This window comes from Marmota marmota, unplaced genomic scaffold (genome assembly GCF_001458135.2).
Source record: "Marmota marmota marmota unplaced genomic scaffold, marMar, whole genome shotgun sequence".
In the NCBI taxonomy this organism is placed as follows: Eukaryota; Metazoa; Chordata; class Mammalia; order Rodentia; family Sciuridae; genus Marmota; species Marmota marmota.
The window spans coordinates 44,601,431-44,627,530 of record NW_026000016.1 but is presented as its reverse complement, the minus strand read 5'-3'; the positions used below and the strand labels follow the sequence as shown (position 1 = coordinate 44,627,530).

At 33.9% G+C, this 26,100-nt stretch overlaps 1 protein-coding gene across 9 annotated transcripts in view; it reads right to left on the bottom strand.

The window, feature by feature from the left end:
* Positions 1-1,220: 1,220 nt before the first annotated feature.
* Positions 1,221-26,100, bottom strand: part of Camsap2 (calmodulin regulated spectrin associated protein family member 2) — a 90,194-nt gene continuing 65,314 nt past the window's right edge. For 3 of the 9 annotated variants that reach the window (XM_048809604.1, XM_048809602.1, XM_048809610.1), the window contains 11 exons: positions 20,030-20,123; positions 17,844-17,937; positions 16,026-16,108; positions 15,537-15,606; positions 12,579-14,781; positions 9,050-9,186; positions 8,365-8,585; positions 6,897-6,996; positions 5,794-5,909; positions 4,585-4,703; positions 1,221-4,189 (listed from right to left, as the gene is read on the bottom strand). In XM_048809604.1, coding sequence (XP_048665561.1) covers positions 3,884-4,189; positions 4,585-4,703; positions 5,794-5,909; positions 6,897-6,996; positions 8,365-8,585; positions 9,050-9,186; positions 12,579-14,781; positions 15,537-15,606; positions 16,026-16,108; positions 17,844-17,937; positions 20,030-20,123 — 3,543 coding nt within the window. In that variant the 3' untranslated portion in view covers positions 1,221-3,883. The remainder of the gene's footprint in view (positions 4,190-4,584; positions 4,704-5,793; positions 5,910-6,896; positions 6,997-8,364; positions 8,586-9,049; positions 9,187-12,578; positions 14,782-15,536; positions 15,607-16,025; positions 16,109-17,843; positions 17,938-20,029; positions 20,124-26,100) is intronic. The other 6 variants (XM_048809603.1, XM_015483806.2, XM_048809605.1 and 3 more) reach the window with 3 other exon arrangements.

The following is a 26,100-nucleotide window of genomic DNA, read 5'->3' as shown; positions in this document are numbered from 1 at the left end:
GCACCTCTGCACCACACCTCTACCCTCCATCAAACTACACACAGTCATAATGTGTAGTCATGATGTCTCTCATGTCTTTTAAAAAGCAAAATTGCCATCTAACGAGACACCAAGCTATTTCTGAAGCATCTACAGATCTCTAAGGATGGTAGAATTTCACACTCATTTTATAGATTGTTTTTTTTTCAATCTCTGGTTCTTAGGTTGCAGCATTACAGTTGTTTTTCCTTTGCTACATTTTATTATTTGTTATCAATATGTAGAAAGGTTATGAAATAAAGATGGCTGTACCTGTCCACTTCAGAATATTTTCCTTGGCTCCAGGTAGGACCCATGAATTAGGTCAGGGAAGGTACTCTTGTGTGTGGGTGCCAGAGAACCATGGTTTGCGAATATTTCTCTAATATGCCAGGGTTTTAGAGTTATTTTTACTTTTGAAATTTAAAGTACTGGAAAATATTGTGCAAGTATAACTACTCTGAAGCTTGAGTGTCCCATCAAAAGGCAGAAGTCCCATGGTGGAGACCATATTAATGTCTGACAACAACAGATTTCTTCAGATATATAGTTATGCATGGATATTTTAGTGTGTGTGTGTGTGTGGTGTATTTCCTTACTCTGGTCTAAATAAGCAGAATCAGCAAAATCAAAGTTAAACTTATGGAGTAACATCAGTAACATCGTGCCCAGCCAGACTGCGGCAGAGTAACAGTCAAGAACTGCCTTCTTGGGCTGAGGCTATAGCTCAGTGGTAGAGCGATTGCCTAGCATGTGTGAGGTTTTGATACACAGGACCACATAAAAATAAATAATAAAGGTATTGTGTCCATCAACAACAATAAAAGAAAGTAAACTGTCTTCTCATGGTTAAAGAAGAAAATCAAGTACATCAGCCACTTAATTTCAAAGGAACAAAGTATTAAGTCTGGCACAATTTGATTATTAATTCACCAAAAGATAGTGAGTTAATATGAATAGGATTAATGTAAAAGGAGCAAAGCACTTACATACTACATACATTTGAGCCAAGCATAGAAAGTTAGACTTTTTTACTATTACCATAAGACAAATTTTAAACAATAGCTAATATTACTAAAATTTGTTTCTTATATTTAAATTGTTAGATGTAAATATAGGCTAAGGGATAGAGAAACTATATGATGAGCTCAAATAATTTTACCCAAAAGAGACATTCTATTTAAGAAATAGAAAAAGAGTCATTTGGTGCCATGCTTTTATTCAAATGAAAGGGAAAAACTACACTTTACCAGGAAATAGCAAATATGACAGTATTTTACAGCACAGCATCTTTTAAAAAACCTGTAAGCAATGCTCTAGAGTGGACAGATAAGCACACCATACACTGTACATTGCCCAACAGTGTCCGTGAAATCATAATCACATAGCTGACTTGGGCTTTAAACAGCCAAATAAAAACTGTAACAGTCATTCTAAAACAAACTTGAAAAAACTAAGAAGAAAAAAGCTGTGTCAAATTTCAGATTTTGAGTGGCTACACTGGTAACCATGACAAATGTTTGGCAAATTTAACCAAATAATGATCATAATTTGACCACCAACGATGAAAGCACCAGTGTGTTTCAGTAAAGTTGACAAAAAACCTCAAACTTTATGAAATAGCATATTTTTCATTTTTATAATTTTAAAACATAATTTTAAAAAGCTGTGCCATAATAAAAAAATTCTGCAGACTTAAAGAAATATATCCATATTCCTTTCGCATTAATAGAGTAAAATCTTTTACTGAGAGCAATGCACACTATGGCAATATTCACATTCTACCTTTAGACATTCAATTCAATTGCTGGACATACTCAAATTTAAGAATAAAGGGTGGTCCTGTTTAGTGTTAAATAGTTCCTCCATTGTATTACATAAATTTTCTTTATTTAATCGTCAGATAATGTCAAGAAGAAATCAGCTTTGATAAGGGAATTTAATTGAAAAGAACAAATTTAGTAATATAAGATGCTTATTAAATTCTTTTTGACTATTATCCACACTTTGATTAGATTTCTTATAATTTTTTAAACTAATCTTAATCTAGACATACATTTAATGATCATTTCTTTCTAATTGTGGTAGAAACTGTCTGAAAGGTAAAATGTGCAATTCCCCATGTTTAATATTCAGATTTTATATACACAATATGTATACACTTAAAATATAAGAGTTACATATCCTGGTCTCTTACATGCAAACAGTAGATCACAAATAGTTTTGAGCTACACATATATCTTGCACAGGTATTGGAAAAAAAATCTGTGAATTTTTTTACAGTTTTAACAAATATACATAAATATAAGAACATAAATTACAATAAAATATTGACAGCATTTGAGAAAATGTTGATAACCCAGATGCATTGATGCCTAAAAGGCCTTATAATAATAGAAAAGTACAGCTTAGGGACATCTCATTCCTAGTCTTTTTTTTTTTTAAATAAGTAAATACATCATATGAGACATTAGTTCTCTCTCTAAACAACTCAATTAAAGAAATGTATATATTTTCATCCTACTTCCCATGAAAGAAAACAAACTACGCATCTCATTTGTGATACAATACTGTCTTTCCCCCCTAGTTTACACAGTTGTCACAACACTGAAACATAACAGGGTCACATAATCATTCAAGTCTTTTCCTGAGAATGAAGTTTTTCCCCAACTAACCCTCTGGTATACACTGTTAAAGAACAAAGATCATGTAGAGGAGATTTCAAGTGTGTCCTTATCTAAGCTGTTCCACTTGAAAAGGATTAAGAAGGAAAAGAAAACCCAATATAAGTAAGATAACATGAAGCTATTTTAAAATTAAAATGTAGCCCTTTGTACATATTTAAAAATTCTAAATATAATTTTTATATCAGTTATAAATATAATGTAAAGACCTCCCAGGTACTTGCTTCAGGAAGTCTTACATCTTCAGACTGACTACTCTCAAAGTGTCATTCACTTCTGCCAGCTTATAAAGTGACTTTAAAAGAGATAGAAAGCCTTTTATGTTAAAAGAACAATCTAAATTACTCTGAGTTGGCCAGAAGTGGTGTAAAAACAGCACTGATTTAATCAGCAACTTTTAGTAACATATTCTTGGTTTAGCGCATGTGGTTTAAAGCGAACCTACTAGCAGCTCTTTACAACACCTCCTCTTATTTAATAGAGAAATGTTAATACTTGAGTGAATAATAAATATAATTGTAAATACTTAGAATAATAATTTTTGCAAATGCTCTAATACCATTAAAACATGAGGGTTACTGTAAAATGTAACAATAGTGTTTCTCTTAACATCATAAGAAAGGTGCAAGTTACTTTTGAAGGTATATTTACTACTTTCATGATCTCCACATGAAACATAATACAGAGGTATCTAAGAATAAACCCCCAGGAGAGAAAAATAACCAAAAAAAAAAAAAAAAAAAACCAACCATCCCAAAGAAACAAGCATATAACTGGAAAAAGGCTTTAAAAAAAAAAAAAAAAAAAAAGAAGAAAAAGAAGAAGAAGAACAAATACAACACATAATTTGTAATCCTAGCTGTATTTCAACCATATGTCCACTGTGTCCATGAGAATTCAGTGCTTCATCGTCTCTATATCAAGCAGGTAAACCTGATAGCACATACAAATCTCCATTTGGGAATTAAAATATTTTCTTCATCACTTGGACTTACCACCTCAGTGAGGATCTTCTGCATTCCAAAATACTGTGGTTTACATTCCAGTTGTTCATGACAACAGAGTTAATGTCCAGTTTTAATTAATAAAATTCTTGTTGGCAATTACAAAGATTTTCTCTAGGCAGGAAAGATGAAGTGCAAATTTACCATGAATGTTCTGAAGCAAGTATTTCCCAACTCCTATGCCTTGGTAGGTAAAAGTTTTTTGGGTGTTACTGGTCTTTTGGTCTGCCATAAATGGCTATGAATAGTAATTGCATCAACACTGGCAGATAAAGTTTTAGCAGGTATGTGGCTAAATTGTTTCCTGTCAGAGTTATATTTGTAAAGTCCCTCAATCATTTTTTTAGTGATAGACTTAGGGCCTATCCCAGTCAGTTTGTTAATTTCTTCAGTCTCTGGGCAGTAAGTATACAAAGACCTGAACTGGCAGCCTGAATCCCGGAATAAGATTAAGAAGTTGTTGGCATCTGACTTCTCCATTTCCTTTAAAACAGAAAACAAAAACAGAACAAGGTAACAATAGAAACCTTTAAATATTTTGCTGAATAAAGTGTACACAGTGATATAACATTTCATGATCAAATTTCAAGACATTTTAATGACCAATTTTATTTTATTATTTTTTGCAGTGCTGGGGATCAAACCCAGGGCCTCAGAGATTGTAAGCATGCCCTCTACCACTGAGCTACACCTGAGCCCTATTTTCATGACAATTTTTGAAGTCAATTCTTAGTCTTCTAGAACCAACTTGAGAGTAAACCTAACTCAATCTAGTAACTAAAACACTACTTTCAGATTTTTATAGGCTGTTGAAATTTTAGGAGACCTAGGAGAGTATTTTCTCTTGCTAAATTTAATTTTTATACAAACATACTTACCTCCAATATTTTTTTCTTCTGACCTTCATTTACTTTTCCAGCCAAACAGCAATGAGCTAAAGCATTTTGTATTATGTGCTTATTGGATTTTGCACTGGGTTCTTTGTAGAGCTTTGGTCCTGTGACAAAGAATTAAAATAATAATAAAAATAACATTTGTAAGACAGAAATACTACTGTTTTTAAATGATGTAATTCTTCCTGCACTGATGAAACTATAATAGAAAACTAAATTCTGTGCTTGAGGCACTCCAATCAAAACATTGCTTTACAACACAGGGATACATCTGGAGGACGTTCCTATGGCCTAAGGATGCCCTGTGAAAACAATGCTGGAAGTAAGATTTCACCCTGTCACTCTGTCTGCTTGACCTTCTTTAGAAGTATCCTTACCTACATTCTATTTGATTCACTTTTACTCCAATCATGCCCACTTTGAACAGAGGCTAGAAGAGATGCTGGTGGGAATATGTGAGGCTGGTTACACTCTGGATCCAATGCATTCTTTTTTTTTTTATTTGGTGGGGGGAGAGGGTACCGGGGATTGAACTCAGGGGCACTGGACTACTGAGCCACATCCCCAGCCCTATTTTGTATTTTATTTAGAGACAGGGTCTCACTGAGTTGCTTAGTGCCTCAACTTTTGCTGAGGCTGGCTTTTAACTCACAAGCTTCCTGCCTCGGCCTCCCTAACCACTGAGATTATAGGTGTGTGCCACCGGGCCCAGATAATGTATCCTTCTTGTTATTTATATGCTTGTTGATACTTATTAAAGGGTTTCTGGATTTTAACCTTTATAAGGAAGGGCTTTTGTACTACTGATAGAACTTCACTAAAACTTCTTTAGAACCAAATGACCACACAAAAATGGTGTATAATTTTAAGACAGAATTAGAGCAAGAAGAAGGTGAGAAGCACATTGAAGGCATATAATTCTAAGACAGAATTGATGTCTATTACATCTCTAATTTTGTTTAGAAACCTATTTCTATTCATCTGGCACAAGTCACTGCCTCCCTAAAAGAAGCTGTTATTGCCAAACTAAGCTACCTGCAGGTGACCACTTTTGTTTAGTATTTTTTTATTTTTAAAAATCAGCCTCCTGTGTTCAGAGCAAAAAGTGAGCCAATAAAACTTTCTTTCATATCACCTTCATCTATTCTCATTGGTGCGTTAAATTTAAATGTTTCCCTAAAAATATACACTAACCTGTGTATTCTGTTCCAGAAGCCACTGAAGAAGTTGTTGATGCATTTTCCCAGTCTTTTTCTCCATTTCGACTGCCACAACGACTTGGGGACAAGAAAGCTTCGACAGACTCTGATCTAAATAGTAAATAATATTTTTGATATCTCAAAAGAATGCTTTGGGGCCAGAGTATATGTGAGAGTATCAACCAAAACTAATAAAAGCCTTAAAAATAGATGGTGATAATACTGTATGTCTTATTTATAGCTACATATAAAAGTTCCCAGAACATAGCAGGTACTCTAAATATTTGAAAGAATTAATGTTTTTTCATATGAAAAATGGCAACTAACACAATAAGATGGTAAAACAAAGATTAGAACTCTAAGATGATGACTATTGCTAGAAATATTTTTTTCTGATTTGGGCATTATAATCTATGGTAATGAAATAATGATTTTTAGCTGCTAATCTGTATCTCAAAGACCAAGTATATCATCAATGTCTTAAATTCAAGTAGGCAACATCCTTAGGAATTAATATAATAGGGGGAAAAATAAAAAGCTCCTTTATCTTCAATGGGAAATAAGCTAGAGAGGCTGACATTATAGATAAACTACGTATTTTCTGTTTCTACCAACCGTGATTTAATCATAATCACATTAGCAACTACTTTATGTATAATTACTGTTAAGTATATATAGCTTATAAAAAGTATCTTATCAATGTCAATAATTCTAAATTCTAAAAGATAAAAAATATTTTAATTCGAATAGACCTCTTCATATAATTTCTTTTTTATATACATATTTATTTTTTAGGTGTAGTTGGACACAATACCTTTATTTTGTTTATTTATTTTTATGTGGTGCTGAGGATTGAACCCAGGGCCTCACACATGCTTGGCAAGTGCTCTACCGCTGAGCCACACCCCCAGCCCTCTTCATATAATTTCTTAACAGAAACCCAAATAGTCCTAAATCAGCAAAACTCACAAAAACTCATGATTTGGTCATTATGAAATATAAAATAAAAATGCTAAAAGAGTTTTTAGTTAAAGTTTTGTGTAACTGCAGTTACCATATTCTTTTTCTATGAAAAACAACCATATGTTCTGGATTTACCTTGGTGTCCTCTTGCCTGAATGAACACTCTCATTATCACCTGTGTTCAGCGATGCCAAAGAAAGGCTAGAGACTGAAAAAACACGATAAATTCGTGATCCTGAACAAAAACAAAATTAGAAATTTAAAAAGAGCAACTAGCAAAGAGTCTGTTCATTAGATAACACCAGCATGTGAAAATTAAGCTTCTGTAGTTTCTTCTTCTTTTTTTAAAACACTCACTCTAAATATGACTGCATACATATATACACAATTTATTTAAAATTAGCAGAGAATCTACTTTTATTTTATTTATTAATTTTTGCAGTACTGGGGATCGAACCCAGGGTCTCATGCATGCTAAACCAGCACTCCCTCTGCCCAAGAACTTACTTTTAGAAAACAATAATAAAGCTAATTTGCTATTCCCAAAGGAAAGTGTTAATGAGACATGATACCTTGAACTTCAAGAAAGAAAAATAAATTTAGTAACACCTAATTCCTAGCTGGAAAATATACTAATTTTAGCCAATATTATTTATCAAAGTTCCACTGACTATAAAAGATCGTTATCTTTCAACAGTCAATGTTATGTTATTTTTCCTCAGGCTTAGAATAACTATAGGAATTCTGAACTCACAATCCTCCTGCCTCAGTCTTCTAAGCTGCTGGGATTACAGGCACATGCCACCACACCCAGGTGACTATTTCTATTGTAAAGGAGGGATTTCTGAACCCTTGATTTTATATTCTTTATTCTATAGACATGTTTTTTATTTATTTTTCAGTACTGGGAACTAAGCCTTGTGTGTGCTGGGCAAGTACTACACCACTGAGCTGCATTCCCAGACTTTTTACATTTTATTTTGAGACCAGGACCTGTCTAAGTTGCTCAGGGTGGCCTCAAACTTTCGATCTTCCCACCTCAGCTTCTCAAGTAGCTGGGATGACAGGCATGCACCACTGTGCCCAGGTTTCTACAAACATGTTTCATATACATTTCATGCATATAACATTTATCCTAAATTTACAAGTACTTAGAGGATAGTTAATAAGTCATGGAGATTAATCTGAGGGCAGAGTTGCCTAATAAATTATTATTTTTTTTTTAATTTAGAAACAGGGTCTTGTAGAGCTGCTTAGGGCCTCACTAAATCGCTGAGGCTGGCTTTGAACTCCTGATCCTCCTGCCTCAGCCTTCTGAGCTGCTGGGAACACAGGTATGAGCCACAGTGCCCAGCTATAACTTAGTATTTAAATTAGATTTTCACCATTCACATTTGTTCTCTTGAATATATGCATATACATATAATACATATAACTCTTTAAAAAAACTTCATTTGCTCATTTTGATTTTCTAATAAAAGTTAAATATGCATAATCTCAAATTATGTATCCAATTTAGCACATCAAAGCACAATCAAGTTAGTATGACAAAACCAAGCTGGTGTTGTTTTATGAACAGACTCCTCATAATAAGCTGTGTTACCTGGAGGACCTTTTATTGGTGTTTTGGGGGATTCAATATGATCTCTGTGAATAGATTTTGGCCGCTGTTTTTTCTGTTTTGCCATTTGAGGACGGGGTTTAATTACAGTATCCATATCTTCCATTAGCTTCAGTTGTTTTCGCCTCATGTACTCTTGCCTAATAAATTCTCTGCGTGCTCTCTCATCTTCTTTCTTCTGACGTTCTTCCTCAGTTTTACGCCTAAGGAATAAAATGGTCAAATTTTTCATTTTGTCTACCAAAGACAAGTGACACTGGAGAGTTACATGTTTTATGTGAGAAGGAAGAAATATATTTCAGCACCTTGAGGAAAAATGGTTCATTTAAAATGTACTTGAGAAAAGTTAGGCTATACATATACATGTGTGTATCTTCTAGGGAAGTTATTTTAAATTGTTTTTCTCAAACATTTAAATTAATGATTCTGGAGAACTTTACTTTGACATACTAAATCAGGTAATACTTGGGAAAATAACTTAAAAATCACCAAAAGTCAGCACTGATCCAGTTGTCTGTGTAGACTGCAAACATCTCTGAAAAGAAATCTGTTAATAAAAAAAGATTAATGAGAAATTGCCTCCTTGAGGACTATTTACCAAAATATCTGTAAATATGCCTGTGCATCATTAGCACTAATTTAGAATTGGCATAGCCACGTCCTTTACCTTGTTTCCTCTTTCTTATGCTCCATTTCTGCTTCCAGCTGCTGTTTCCGAAGCTGAGTTTCTTTCTCCCTTCTTAATCGTTTCTCCAACAAAGCTGCTCGTTTCATTGCCATATCATTTTCTGCTTTTTGATCATCCTAAGAACAAATTTCATTGAAACAGATGAATTTTAGGTACAAATATTCTCATTTTCAGTTGTTGTAGTCCTATTTCATGGTTACTCTTATAATTGAAAATCTGAACCATTACAATCCTATTAAAAGTGGACATGTTTCAGAAATTACAAAGAATTAAATTAAAGCAGTAGCAGTTCTATTAAGTAACAAAAAACCTTTTAAGACTCAATGGCAATCAAAAGAAAAAAGGTTCTGTGATCCTAATAAATAAGTGCATCTTTTTATCCCCAGAATAAAGGAAGTGGGTATTGTTTGTTAGGTAATAGTCATATGAATAGGTAAACTGGTACTCTGAATGGTATCTTCTTTTTCCATTCTTCATTAAATCTTTCTCTGGTTCCTACACAAAGCAATTTGTATTTCTTTCTCCATGTAATTTTTAAGATATGTGACCCAAGGTGCCATAACTTTTTCAAATTTTTATTATCTATAATATCCCGCACTATGTTGTGAATATATTACATACTAACAAAATAAGCATCAACAAAGAAATCATTTAGACAACTATTTACACAGCTTGTTACTTTCCTTTGTCAATGCGTAATGGAGATGCAATCCCTCTAGGAGTTCACAGTCTAAGAGATAAAGCAGATAAGAATTAAAACAACTGAAACTCTGGGTCTTAGGTGCTATACCATGAGTATGTTTAGGATATAACAGAGACAAAAAGGAGGAAATATTTAACCTCTACTTAAGACAGTATGACAGACTTTAGATGAAGCTTGTGTAAAGAACAGTCTAAATCAGAAGTTAAGGGGGAAGACGCTGGACAAACAGGTTCTGGCTATTGTGCAACTGTCCCTGAACTAAAGGTTTGGATTTTTTTCATCAGGCAACTAGAATTTTTACTAGAAAGAGACTCAACTGGAGCTTCACTTGTGGGACAACTAGCAGTATAAAGAGGGAACGGTATAATTAGAGGCAGAAAGCCCATTTAGGAAGCTATCCCCATAGTCCAAGGGATGAGAATTAGGGTGGTAAAGACATGGAAATGAATGAAATAGGAGATATGGAATGTAAAGGAAGGTACAAATACATTGCCTGTTTTACACTAAAGATTCTTCCCCCTCTGCTTTCCTTTTTATTCAAGGAAGAGATGTAGCAAAGGTCTCTAAAATTGGTCTTTAATAGGTATCTATACCTATTATGTCAATAGCATTCTATTAAAAAAGGACATTTTTACATGATTAAGAGACACAACATGACTCACATCCTAATTTCTAAGTGTGGAAAAAGACCTCTAAGGGCAATCACCATAGGATCAAATTTAGAATAAATTACAAATTTTCAGCATTAAACAATCAAAACTAAAAAAGCAACTGTAATCACTTCAATAGTATTGGTGTTTGCTTTATTTTTTGTTTTCCTAAGGACAGACTAGGGCCTGTGCACACTAGAAAACTTCTCTACCTTGACAATATTCCTAGCCCTATCTATCTATCTGTGTGTGTGTGTGTGTGTGTGTGTGTGTGTGTGTGTGTGTGTGTGTATATATATAAATAATTTAGTTTTAGGTGGACACAATACCTTTATTTATTTTTACGTGGTGCTGAGGATCTAACCCAGTGCCTCACCCTCACACATGCTAGGTGAGTGCTCTACCACTGAGCCCCAACCCCAGCCCCTTTATTTTATTTTGAGACAGAGATGCTTAGTGCCTGGCTAAGTTGCTAAAGCTGACCTTGAACTTGTGATCCTCCTGCCTCAGCCTCTCAAAGTGGCTGGGATTACAGGTGTGTACCACTAGGCCTGGCTAGTTCTAGGGCTTTCTCCCACTACTTCAATTTAAAATCTTAAAATTATAAATTGCTGCTATTGGGTGTTGTCTTTTCTTTTTATGTTCCAAATTTTGAATACATAGGATTAAAGATTATGTTAGTCCCTTAATGTAAAAAAAGAAGTCTGAAGAACATGTTTCTGATTATATAGGAATATATTTTTCCATCTGGTAATTTGAAAATTTTAGAAAACCATAAAGATCAAAAAAGGGTGATAAATCTAGTAGAGAAAAATTAAAATTTAGTTGGCTTTTCTACTTTATTATCTACGATAAATTCCAAAATTTTCACCATCAGGAAGTGATACCATTCAATACCTGTGTTAGTTGGCTGCAGTATTATTTAAATATATTGCATCCAATAACAATACTAAGATTTATATTCTAAATTGTAGACCTATGTAAGATTAGAGATTATCTACTTTAGTTCCTTAATAAAAAAATACAAATAACACAATAATATATTCCCAATTATAGAAAAATAAGGCTCTAAGATTTATACTATAAATAAAACAGACAAAACCCAACAGAATATGTCCTTTTCCCAGTGCTTTTATTTTTATTTATTTTTAATTTTAATTTTTACTTTTTTTGGTACTGGGGATTGAACTCAGAGGCACTGGACCACTGAGCCACATCCCCATCCCTATTTTGTATTTTATTTAGAGACAGGGTCTGAGTTGCTTAGTGCCTTGCTAAGTTGCTAAGACTGGCTTTGAACTAGTGATCCTCTTGCCTCGCCTTCTGAGCTGCTGCGATTACGGGCACCACCACGCCCAGCTTCTTCCAATGCTTTTAAAGGAGTTACTTCAGGTGCTGCGGTTCTACAGTGGTGGAGAGCTTTCCACATGCAAGGCTCTAGTTTCAATCCCTAGCACTACAACAACAAAATTAGCTATTTCAATGACAGCTACTCAAACTATGTATTCTTGTTTTTCCCCGCCAAACTGGGGATTGAACCCAGGGGCACTCTATCACTGAGCTATAAGCTTTTTTTGAGACAGGGTCTCACTCAGTTGCCCAGGCTGGCCTCAAACTTGCAAACCTCCTGCCTCAGTCTACTGAGTGGCTGGGATTACCACTGTGAATCACCATGCATGGCTATATGCTTTCAAAAATGTTTCCCTTTCAAGATTGTATCTGGTTAGTTTTCAAAAGATTTTTTTTTTTAAAGAAAATATGTAAGGAAAGATGGTTAAGGTTTTAGAAAACCTAATGTATACTTATACACATGCTCAGTTATGAATTTTTTTACAAATTGGCAATGGAGTCAATCACTCTTTGAAGATTAAATAACTTAGTTTCAAAAAGGCCTTTGTGAAAGTGATAAAGAGAGGTAGAGATGCAAAAACAGGGAATAATATATCTGTGTCACGACTAGGATAAAATGATTTGTTACCGCTTCAAGTGCATTTAAATATTACCACAGTCCACCAAGAGAGCAGTGCCAAAATAAGTTTTAGAATTAATGGCAGACTTTTAACAAAGGGGACTCCTACTAAAGAAATAAGCATAAAAATATACATACACCCACCCATCTAATAAAGATGTCCCAAATGATGCAGATTAATATTACCTTAAAAAAGAATCCACAGCATACTTTCTGATCATCTTCAAGTGGTTCTTTATCACTTTCTCCATCATATTTTTCAACAGATTCATCAGCCTTTTCAGGAGGTTTCAAATCTGAGAGGGAAACTTCAATCAGATTAACATTTTTAGGAGCAGTAGGTGGGAAAACAGGTTTAGGAAGTGGTTCTGTGGGTTGACTCAATTGGTCCTCATTTGGTGTCAGACATACAGTTTCTGTGACAGGCTGTGACAGGACTTCAGAAACTGTTGACTCAAAAGGTTTAAGCTCCTTCTCTTCAAGATTATGTCCATGCTGTTCCAAAGTTCCTTTGCATTCCAATTCATCCTTTTTAACCTCCTCTTTAGGTTTGGATTCTTTTAACTGAGGCTCTCCATCATCCCCAAAACATACAAATGACCGAGTCTGAATGGGAACTTGACTTGGGGAAAACCTTCGTAACCGAGGAAGACTATCCACAGACCGAGGGGGTGTCAAGGTCCGATTCAAAGGTGTTATCTTTAATTCATTTGGCCTAGGAGTCCTTTGATTTTTAACAGAAAAAGATGTGCTTTTCCTGTTAGAAGACTGTGGAGATGGATGAGTAGGACGAGGGGAGTCTGAAGAGAACGGTGCAATAGCTGACGACAGGCCTGCCTGTCTTGAAGGTTTAAAATCTCGAATCTGTTTCTGTGGAGAGGGTTGTGGAGGTGAAATCACCCATGACTGTTGCTCTCTCATTTGCATTAACATTTCCTGCTGAAGGGACAAGCGTTGCATTTCTTGTTGTAGAAAATGCAGGGATGAATTTAACTTTTCAATGGATTTTGTATATTCTAAAATCTCTCCTTCATTCAAAGTCTCCTCTGAGGGACTAGCCAGGTTCCACTGCTTTTCAGGATCAACAGGTGTAGTTGGTGACTTTAGCCATTTGGCCGGAGGATTCTCCATGCTTTCTTTTATATCTGCTAGCGACTTACTCCTTTGTCCATCAGTTTTCTGTGATTCCTTTTCTTTTGTTCGATCAGTATATACTTTCTCATCTTCTGCACCAGCTGCTTCCTCTCGAAGAGGGGAAATCCCATCTCCTTTCTTTTTTACCACATTAAGGAATGCTGTCCTTCCCATTTTCTGCCTCTGTTTAGTAAAAGCAGCTTCCATTTTCTTTTTTTGGGCTTCTATTGCACGCCTCTTTTCTTCTAGTTTCATCCTAAGATGCACCATTTCAGAAGCTAACAGCTGTGTAGTGTCCCGTGCTTGTGGAAGGCCTGTTTCTTCTGGAATTTGTGCCCAAGCAACCACATGAGGAATATTAAGTTCAGAGCCCTCTGGTGTAGTTTTCTGAGAACTACTTCCACTACTTTTTCCATCTGTATGATTCAGTTTCCTGAACTTCTGCTCAGCAAAGCTGGTCATCTTAACTCCAGAACTAGAAGAAGCACTGCTACCTGGCTGAGACTTGGTACTTATGGTACTTGGACAGGGACTCAAAGCATCTCTGGGATTGCTGGTTCTTATATCATAATCCTGAAGAAATTTAGATGCATCATCCATGTCAGAGTCTAGGCTTACAGTATAATCTCTCAAAGAAGAATCTTCATCCATAGTTTCAGGAATATCTTCTGAAGGAACATGAATTCCAGTGTCTACTTCTGTAGTATCAGTTATGGGACTCAAGGCACCTTTTGTGTCAGTTATGTTATCAGGACTAGATTGATTTAGCTTGATATTTGAATTTAGGATACTCATTTCTTGGTTATGAAGAAAGAAGCCATTAGCAATTTGGTCTGGCCGAGGTGTATGGGGAGATCTTTCAGTGTCATGAATTATTTGTAATGCTTCTTCAATGCTTGGTGTCTCAATCTGATTGCCAAACTCATCTAGAAGTACTCTATTTTGTAAAGCTCCATTTGGAAGCTTGTAATGAATATTCTCATTAGAATTTAGTTCATTTGTATTAAGGGGCACATAGGATTTGAAGTCACTCTGAGAGTCTATATTAAGTTCTTCTTCAATGCTTTCTGCTTCTTCTTCTCCATTTACTGGCTTGAATGACAAATTTTTCCTAATGTGTTTAGATACGCGATTATTGTTCAGGGTAAGTCCTTCATTACTAATGGAACGAGTGATTCCTCGGTTAAAAGTGGATCTTTGTTCACTATCTTCTTTATCAAAAGAAATATCAAATGAAACACCATGTACTGATGATCTGGGGAAAAAATTAAAGAGAAAAATCTTAAAATTTTATTCATTTTCTTTACTTATTTTTCAGGATCATAGTCTTGAGTTACTGGGAATTTTGCCATGAGCCACCATGCCTAGCTTAGCTACCTTTTAAACTTAGCCTCTTTGACTTCTTTAGCATTTGTCTGTGTTGTCTCTTTTTTGGGTGGGTAGAAGGGGTATACCAGGGATTGAGCTCAGAGGCACTCAATCACTGAGCCACATCCCTAACCCTTTTTTTGTACTTTATTTAGAGATAGAGTCTTACTGAGTTGCTTAGCGCTTTGCCTTTGCTGAGGCTGGCTTTGAACTCACGGTCCTCCTGCCTCAGTCTCCAGAGTCGCTGGGATTATAGGCCTGTGCTGTGTTGCCCTTTTTAAATTTAGGTACTAACCAAAATTCTAGATTTGGTGATCTGGCTAAAAATAAGAGAGAGATAAAGATAAAATTGGCATTTCTTATTTTTACGGATACCACGGATTTAATTCAGGGGCACTCAACGGCTGAGCCACATCCACAGCCCTATTTTGTTTGTTTGTATGTATGTATGTATGTATGTACTGTATGTATGTATGTATTTATTTATATTTTTAGTTGTAGGTGGACACAATACCTTTATTTTATTTTTATGTGGTGCTGAGGATTGAACCCAGTGCCTCATGCATGCCAGGCGAGTGTCCTGCCACCACACACAGTGGCATTTCTTGATAATGTCAATATCCTAAGAATAATTCAGTTTACCTTTTCTCTTTGGGCCATGTTCCTATGAAACCATCAACATAAGACATGGATGAAGACCTTCTAATTCCTCCTTCAAATGAGAAAAAGAAAAAGCCATGAAATCATGTAAAAAAATCTTAATTTATATGCAATTTAACAGATTTCACATGTGAGGGTTCATTAATAGTGCTATAAAGTAAGCAGGATACCCCCCCCTCCCCATACACACGCACACTCACATAAATTTCAGAGGCCAGGAATGTAGCTCAGTGGTAGAACTACATGATTAGCGAGTAAGGCCCTGGGTTCAATCCCCAGTACTGCTCCCCCACTTCAAAAAAGTAAGAAGTTATATATATATGAAGTATTTCATTTTATTAGGAAAAGTAAGCATAGGGCATAACAGTCACTCCACAGGAAAAGAAAAAAGTTTAGATACATTCATCCTCAATCATTTCTCAGGTAACTTTCTAAAATAACATTTTCCCTAGGCTTTTTCACATATACTACCTGAGGCTGAAGAATGAGCTTGGGGTCGTGAGTATCTAGAAGGCAAATGATGATGAGACTGTGTAAATGTAGCTCCTTCCCCACTGCAATGTAGAATACATTTAAAATTTTCTTTTTAGCTCTTTAATATAATATAAATTTCATACAGAATGGCTGAACTTAAAAAGATAATACTATCACCTCTGGTTCTACATCTTATAAAAAATAATAATCTATTGTTTAAATCAAATAATGGCTACAATTAAATATATGTACATTAATTTTATGTCTTTTAGCTAAACAACTTAAAGTACTTTCATATATATCTCAATGTCCTTAAGGAACAAGATATGGCATATTATTTTCACCTTACCAAAAGAAAAACAAAAATAAAAGACATTAAATTAAATTGCCAATTTGAAATATTTTGGTCAAATCTAAATTTCTAAAAACTACATGCATAATAAACCCTTATAAGAGACCCTGACAGTCTCCCTGTTCATGGACTTGTGCCTGTACACACACACATCTAACAGTTACATTAAGACAGTGAGCTTCACCTTGAAGACCTCTTTGTCTATAAAGATACGAACTTTTCCTGTTATTTCTCCCTATTTAATTCTACCATATTCCACTTAACTCAGGGGATTAGATAATCTCCTCAAATTATGACATTGGGCATAATCAAGCTTTCCTCTCTTAATTTTTCTCTTTATAAATTTAGAGACAGTAGATAGTTATAGAATAGAAAACTTAACGGAAGTAGTAAGAAAACTCAGTAGTAAATTAGAGGGTAAGGAAAGGGAATGCTTTCTTAATTTGTAAGAAATGATTTGTACACATGAGAAAGTTCACACCAGTAAAAGACCTGCAAAGTAAGTAAGTATTAAAAGGCCTTGGGTTTTGTATTCATTGGACTACACTTGAGAGAAAAATGTCTTAAATGTGAGGAGTAGGTGACAGCTACACAATAATTTTACGTTAAGCCAATAATTCATACAGAAAGTACTTTGAATTTTTTGCTTATCATTTGAAAAATGTATTTTGATTGATCTGCTTGAATTTCTAAAATTGCAGAAAACATATCAATTTTAAACTTAAAAACCAGGTAGACTGGGGAGTCCAAAGTCAACGTAAATTTCAGGTTCTAATAAACACAAATGAAAAGCTGCTTCCAGGAAGATCTGCCAAAAACATTCTTAAACAAACTCATGTCCCTAACAAACTCGTGACTATTACTTGGAACAATAGTCAGGATTATCCTAATATTGAATGGAAGAAAATTTTTACTTTGCTTTTAAATTCAGTTCCTGGTATTAAAAGCTAAATGCATTCACTATTCAATATTTATAACAGATATTCTCTTGCTATATCTCTCAATAGACACAGTAACCATAAAATAAAACAGTGGTAAAAACTGCTTCAAAGATTTGAAAAAAAAATTAAAAATCCAAATAAAATCTTAAAATTTCTCCCTGAGGGCTAAGAGTCACCAACTAGATACAACACACACTCATAGACTATTAGTCACTAGTAGACAACTATGAACAAATATACTATTAGGTAATTCTCAATTATAAACAAGTTATAGAGCAAAAGTTTGATTTTAATTATTTATTAGGACCTCAGAATATAATCTCCCACTTTTCAGTATGGTTCATAATTTCAGTGTAAAATTCAATTATATTTTAGTTAAAATAGGCTTTAACAGGTAAGCTAATTATAAATTAGCTCAATATCTAAACAAAAATTTTTAAACTGATTTAATGTAATAAAATATGTGATTTCATTAGTAAACAGAATGGAAATAGTAAAAATGTAGTCATTGTGGAATCTTACCTTGAAGTGAAGTCAGAACTACATGAACTATCCAAGACATTTCTTTTGGCAGCATTTAAGACAGGAATTGATGGCATATCTTTCACAGGTTCAGCTAGAATAAAAAACCTTAAAATTACATGTTTAGCATGTTTCTAACATTATTTCAGGAATTATGGGCCACAAATAAATAATCACGATTCATTCTCTATTTCCTTTACTGCTTATATAAAAATCATGGCATATGCTATAAGTTTTTTATTTTTTTCTTAAAATTTCAAAGAGTCAAATTCTCTTTAAAACTCTTATTGAAATATTCTGATGCTTTAAATTTTACTTGATTAAGGCTAATTGGGGGAAAAAGGCCTCCCACAGAATAAATACAGACATTTAAAATGAAAATTTTGCGAAAGCTTTCATAGAATTTTCAGAAACATATGGCCATCTTTATTTTTTACGAAGTAGCTGGCATTTTAATAATAAAAGATGGAATTTCACTGGAGAATAATCAGACCCGCTGAAGTAGTCTACATTTTTTTTTTTTAAGAGAGAGAGAGAGAGAGAGAATTTTTTAATATTTATTTATTTTTTAGTTTTCGGCGCACAAGACATCTTTGTATGTGGTGCTGAGGATCGAACCCGGGCCGCACGCATGCCAGGCGAGAGTGCTACAGCTTGAGCCACATCCCCAGCCCAGTAGTCTACATTTTTATAAATAACTTTGAAGGAAACCAATTTACTTTCTGACTCTGACATTTAATGCAACAGCCATTAATATTTTGAGTAGAGGGCTTCCCAGATGAAATCACAGAAAGCCATAATGGTGAAAACCTTATGTTAATTGTAAAACTCTGTCCAAATATTGGTTATGATAATTACTAAAGATATGTAACCTTACCTAATAGCCTTCAGGAAGAATCTGAGCTTCTTTAAAGGCTTTCTTTGTTATCTAATGGCTCAATGTTTAGAATCTACTTTAAACAACATAGAGGCACTAAAACAGATGAAATACTCATTATTCACAAATTTTTGCATGAGATGCAGGCGTTGGCTGTGTGAGGTAAGCTCACCATCAACTAGAATGATATGCTTTTCCTCTGGCTAATATTTTTTGCTTCTTCCTTCTCCTTCTCTTCTTTTACCTTTTTGGAAGGGTGGAGATAACTACAGAATTATAAAAATACAATTTAGAGCCAAATCTGCTAACTAATTGGGATGCACAACAATTTTATTTTGTGTTGGGCAGGGCAGCCAAAGGTAGCAGAAAGAACTTGTCCCATAATTTAAGATGGAAAAAAGTTCATTAGTGGAGCTAAACCTATCATTTAGGGTCTTTTTTTCTTCCTTGTAGAAATAACTCCCTGGATTTAAAATGAAAATCAACTGAAAATTTGTTTTGCTATGCAAAATTCTGCTTTAGAGAAAATTCAGAAGGAATTTTTGTTCTTTATTCCTAGGGATGTTTATAGTAACTTCCCTATTTCTGATTAGTTTTATTCATATTATGCACAATCAATAAATCATGATAGTGTAATAATCAAAAAGCATACCAAGTTTAAAAACATACATGAGTCCCTTTTGGGGGGTGGCCACTGGGAATTGAATGCAGAAACACTTAACCACTGAGATGTCTTTTTATTTTTAATTTTGAGTGAGGGCCTCACTAAATTGTTGAGGCTGGCTTTGAACTTTAAATCTTCCTACCTCAGCCTCCAAGTCACTGGAATTACAGGCATGCACCACCATGCCCGGCCACAAGCCTTTTTATTAAAGGTTTAATGAAAGGCAAATTAAAGGCAAATTCAAGTTTTAGGTTTGTTAAAGCCAAGGCATAATGTGAGTGGATTCTGGGTAAAATGTCAAAAATTAAAACTATAATAGGAAATAAAAGGTAGGGATAGGAATAATAGATGCAAAGAGAAGTAAAGGGGACACAATTAAAACTAAGTGTTTCATAACATAAAACTTCAAATTCAGAGTCATGTTCTCCATTTTCTCTTCTCCTCTCCTAACCATCTTAATCATCTGTCTCTCAAACAGGATTTAGTGACTTTAAATATTAGGATACTCAAAATCTGCCAAGACTAATAGCTAAAATCTAAAATAATAACAGGCTTCCTTCTAGAAGAATAACCAGGTGAAGTTATAAAAACTTTCCACATTTTCTATGTTAAGAATAAAGAAGTAAAAAAAATAAGACTGATTACCTCCTTGTGGACAAACAACACGAGGCTGTACAAACGATGGCTTCACAACTTCAAACCACCAGAAGAGTTCTGCCATGAACACCAAATAATTACTCTATATAAGGAAGTTAAGAAAATTAAAAAAAAAACCCTAAATAAAGTAACACTTGATCATGAATTAATGATAAGTAGAATTATAATCTGTTCTATTAAATGTAGGCTTAAATCTCATTCATTCACTACTGAAGAATTTCTACTATAGGCTATTAACTCTGTAATAAAATATTAGCACTTGTGGGTAAACAAATATGAATGTTCAAAACTTCTTTGGTGATTTTATTTATGGTTCTAGAATGGTGGTCCAATTTATCTAGCAGGTATTAACATCTCTAGCTGTGTAGAACTCTAATATGTAAGGTACTTTTCTTCCAAAGTGAACACAATCAACCAAATATGTATTCAATCTTTTGATATCCTGAAGAGCAGTTATAATTTTTAAAAAAATTAAGCTACTCTAGTCAGAGTCCTGGAAATTTCCCTGAAAAATAATTAGGCATATAGTTAAAAAATATTGTTTTCCACGTGCCTGACAATGCTAAACTCAATGGTAATCTAGGTGCTATATAACACCAAAACTCTAGATTGTTAAGGGAAGGCCTTAATAATTTTGAAATGTACAAAAAACATTATTCATACAATTTAATGCATCCATTTAACTTTGATAAGTTATTAATAAGGATAAGTCAACAATATTTTTATTTATATTTCAAAATGCAAATACTTTTTAAATGGCTTGAAATTAAAGGCTCCTCAAAAACACATTTATACTACAACTTTATATTTTAAATATACATAACATAAAAGCTGTACACATAATTACTTTAATCTGAGATACTTGGAAAATTTTTTAAAAATAGAACTATATAAAAATCTGTTTTCAGGGGCTGGGGTTGTGGCTCAGTGGCAGAGAACTTGCCTAGCACATGTGAGGAACTGGGTTCAATTCTCAGCACCACATAAATAAATAAATAAAAGGAATTGTATCCATCTACAAATAAAGTATTTTAAAAATAATATTAATAAGAATTCATACCCCATTTGAAACAAATGTATGATATATGATATGTCAAGATCAATGTAATGTTTTGAGCAACTAATAAATTTCTGATGTTTTTTTAAAAAAAATCCTTGGAAAGTGTAAAGTATCAGACCACTAAATAATGTAGATTTTTACCTTTTGACTTTTTTTATTCTTTCATTTTTAAATTTTTTTCTTTTTAATTATACATGGTAGTGGAATGCATTTTGGAAAAACAAACAAACAAACTAGAAATCTCAATACTGTGTAAAGCAAATTTGAAGAGTGGAGCTTGACATACTGAATTACCATTTTGACTCTGACTCCCTGCTTATAAGTGACCTCTCCTGTGATAGTTTTCTCTCTCTCCAGCCATCCATAGAGCAAGGTCATAATGCAAACTTCCTGCAACATCAATAAGCTCAACGAATCATAGTTATTAAATCAATGAGAATGTAATGTTGTGTCCTTATTTTTTTTCCAAACAAATAGTAATAAAATTTCATATTTTTCCTAGATGGTAAGGAGCAATCAATACTGTTATTTCAAAGAGCCTTTTTCATAAAAATGCATTAACACATTCATGGTTTCCCCCTTGTCCTAAGCTTTTACATAGCTCTTTTTAGTTGTTAAATCATAATAAAGTCATCTTTAAAAATAATAAAAATAAAAACAATATTGCTGCTTAAAATTGATGAATCAAACATAGAAAGTCCAATAGATGTAAAGTTTTATACACCTAAAAGTTTGCTACATTACATTGAAGTATGTCCTGATGTTCATGTACTTAATAAATATTTTCAGAGGAATATTTACCATGGAATGTTCTAAAATGTGTAAAGCTAATCATTGTCATAGAAATACTGGTAATGTTTTCAATAGATCTGTATAAATTCATCTATGTATATAGGTAGATTTTATGAGCTATTGTGATAGCTTTTGAAATTTCAAAGCAAAAATGAGGATTTTTGTTGTTGTTGTTTTAAAATATATGTACATGTACACACACCTTCAGGGAAACCATTTTTTGATGGATAGTCTTCACTGACCTGATTATAAAAAACAGTGTCAAAGATTCAATAAAGAAATGTAAAGACTAATAACAGAGAGCAATACAGAATTCTANAAAAAAAAAAAAAAAAAAAAATATATATATATATATATATATATACACACACACACACAAAATATATATAAATATAAATATTTGGGGTGTTTGGTACCTAATGAAACTATTATTATAATTATTATATTGATTAAAAGTTTGATGAGTAAGGTCTTATTTCATATTAAATTTGTTTTAAAAATTTTCACTGGATATACAGGTAGGTGTTCTACAATGTCTTGCCTTCTTCCTCTTATCTGCTAACTATGAATGATCTGTAAGGCTCTACATATACTTTCCCTTAGACCATGGGCTCTATTGGTTTTGTTTCTCATATTTAAGTTGGTGACTTTCAAATGTTTATCTCAAATATTTACCTCTTTACCTATCCAGAATGTGAAAGAAAGGAAAGAATCAAGAGTTTTTTTTCTGAAGCAATTGATATTGCCACTTAACAAAATGGAGAAGACTGGGGGAAACAGGTAACGCAAGAAATCATAAACTATTATCTTTAAGATATTCATCAGACCCTTAAGTGAACCTACATATAGGTGGCTGAATATGAGAGTCTGGAGCATTATGGAGGATAATGCACACTGATGAATAGAATTTGGCAGCTTTCTTAAGTTACTCTCAGTGTTTGTTTTCACCATAAATTCCCAGGATATTCAAATGTTTATATGTAAAGGCATACTATTTTTCTTTAAAAAGTAATGAGAATGTTCATAATTCCACAGATTGTGCAGTGGATCTCATCCCTGGTTGCTTTCTCAAAAAACTTTTTGTTTTTGGTACCCAGGGATTGAACCCAGAGGTGCTTAACATCCCCAGCCTTATTTTGTTTTTTTTTTTTTTTTTTGGTACCGGGATTGAACCCACAAGTGGTTAACCACTGAGCCACATCCTCAGCTCTTTTTATATTTTATTTTGAGACAGGGTCTCGTAGAGTTACTTAGGGCCTCATTAAGTTGCTGAGTCTGGCTTTGAACCTCCTGCCTCAGCATCCCTAGCTGCTGGTATTACAGGTGTGCACCACAGTTGCTGGCTCTTGAAAACAAAAACTTATTTATTTTTTTAATGGGGTCTTGCTATATTGCTCAGGCTGATCCTGAATTTGTGAGCTTAAATTATCTTCCTGCCATAGCCTCCCAAGTAGCTGGACCTACAGGCATGTACCACAGCACCCAACTTTATGTTTTTAATTATATTCCTCTCTCCTTTATATTTATACTGTCTTTCAACTGAATTTTTGCTACTTTTAAACATGCTCAAAGCCAGCCCATGTCCGTAATCCCTACAACTCAGGAGGTTGAGGCAGGAGGAAAGTTTGAGGTCAACTTGGGCAATTTAGCAGGACCCTGTCTCAAAATAAAAAATTAAAAGCACTAAGTATATAGGATCAGTGGTAAAGAAATCCTGTGTTCAATCCCCAGTACCAAAACAAACAAATTAAAAAACATGCTAAAATCTCTCTTTATTAAAAAACAAAAGAAAATAAAACCTTCCTTAGTAAACCATCATTCTCCCATTTCTCCCCATCTACCTTCTTACCTTTTCACAAATCTACCTAAGAGTGGGTTGGGTCTACACGGACACTCTCCATTCCATCCCTTACTATTGCCTCATCCATTCCAGTTTGGCACTGAGCCACATTTCTCCAAAACAGCATTTGCTCAAGTTACCAATGACTTAAATATGTTACTAAATCAGATTTTCATATAACCTCTCAGCAGTATCTGATATTCTTCATTTTCCCCCTCTTTGACATGCTGATAATGCCTATGGACCACATAACCAAATGGCTCTCAAATGTATTGACTATACTTATATAACACTGGATTATCAAGCATTTTCTTTGGGATATTTCAAAGGCACTAAAGTCCAAAAGTGTTAATAGTCATTTTCCCCATAAATATGCTCTTAGTCCAGTCCTGTCTCATTTAATGGTACCAGTGTTCCAGTATTTATTTCAGCAAATCAGAAACCTACAGTCATTCTTAACACCTCCTTCTCTCTCCCTCCTCGTATCCAACTCATCATCAAACCTGCAGATCCTACATCCTACATATTTCTGCAATCTATCCAATTCTTGCCATCTTCATTATAAAAACTCTGATTCCAAACTGCTCTCCATCTTTATCATAATGATGCTGATTCTTCTTTAGAACACAAAGTTTTTTCTATGGCTTATTAAGAACAAGTTTTTCAAAATGCAACCCCTACCCATCCTTCCATTGCTCTAGAGATAAAAGAGAAACTTTGTATTGCCTACAGAAGGTTACTTGATTGGGTCTCCTTTTTCATTTCTCCAGATTTATCTAGTACCATATTCTTCAGGGTTTCTCATCTTACCTACCAGACTACAAGGTTTTGCCAGACAAAGTCTGTGCTTATCATTACATGGTCAGTTGTTTACAACACTGCCTACGATATAATAGATACTCAATAAATATCTATTGACCAAACATAAATGAATAAATATATGCACACCAAAAGACTAGTCAGCACAGGATCCAAACATTGACTGAGGTATCTCAGGTAGTAAAACTACTGTAATTTTTATATATATATATATATATTTTCCCTTTATACTGATCTTTACAGTATACTTTCTAAAGCCAAAATATAAAATACTTTGTAAGTATTGGTGCTATGTTCCACTCTACTTATACAGTTAGCTGAAAGCTGACTTTATCTTTTGGAAAAACACTGCTTTAAGAGCTCAATAATGTTCCCAGTAATCAAAGTTCATGAAGATTATTTTGTTATAAATTTATCATGATTAAATGGCAATAAATCTGTCACCCTATTCCATCAATGATACTACATTAATTTCATTTAAAAGCTTCTTTTCTTCTTTTAGTTATTAGAATGTCGGATATAGCTATATATTAAAATGATGTAAAAAATACAAAATTTAGATCATATAGAATAAAAGGTAAATTATGCCTTAACCACCCCCCATATCCTAATACCACACTCAGAGAAATCACTATTATTTTGTTTGTAGCCTTCTACAGACCTTCCTCTGTGCATCTATGATGTTCTCCTCAGTATCTACCAGGGTGGGAAAGGAAAAGGGTGTGGCACCAGGATCCCCACTATTACCAAAGTCTGTAGATGCTCAAGTCCCTTAGGTAAAATAGTGTATCATTTGTGTACAACGTACACAAAACTTTAAATCACCAGTAAGATATCTAATACAGTTTAAATGCTATATAAACTGTTATTATACTGAATTGTTTACAGAATAATAATATGAAAAAGTCTATACATGTTCAGTATAAACACAATTTGTTTTGAATATTTTCCATCTGTGGTTGGTTGAATTCACAGAAGTGAAACCCACAGATCCAGAGGGTAGACTATATATGTATATCTTTGCATATACATAGAAAAAAAATCTCGGGGCTGGGGATGTGGTTTACTGGTCCTGGATTCAATCCCCAGCAACACCACCAAAAAAAAAAAAAAGAAAAGAAAAGAAAAAGCTTTCTTCAATACATAATGTCTTAGATACCTTTCTACCTTAGCAGAAATATCTCTACTTCCTTCCTTTAAACAGTTCAGTTATACTACAAAACATTTAAAATTATAACTTTAGTAATAAGGATAATTTACAACTTTTTACCACCATGAACAATCCTTATATAGCCTTCTGCTTTTCTTTTTTCTTTTTTTTTTTTTTTTTTGCTGTGCTCAGGATCAAACACAAGGACTTGTATTTTCTAAACATGTTAAATCAGGTTAGATAATGACAAACTGTCCTTAAAAATGACCACCTACTAATCACACTACTAGTCACTAGATATAATACTTCTTGAAGGGGCAGCAGTAAGGAATGGCCTAACACCAATACGCAGTGCATATTCTAAAATAAGGGGCAAATACAATGGCATTTTAAAAGGT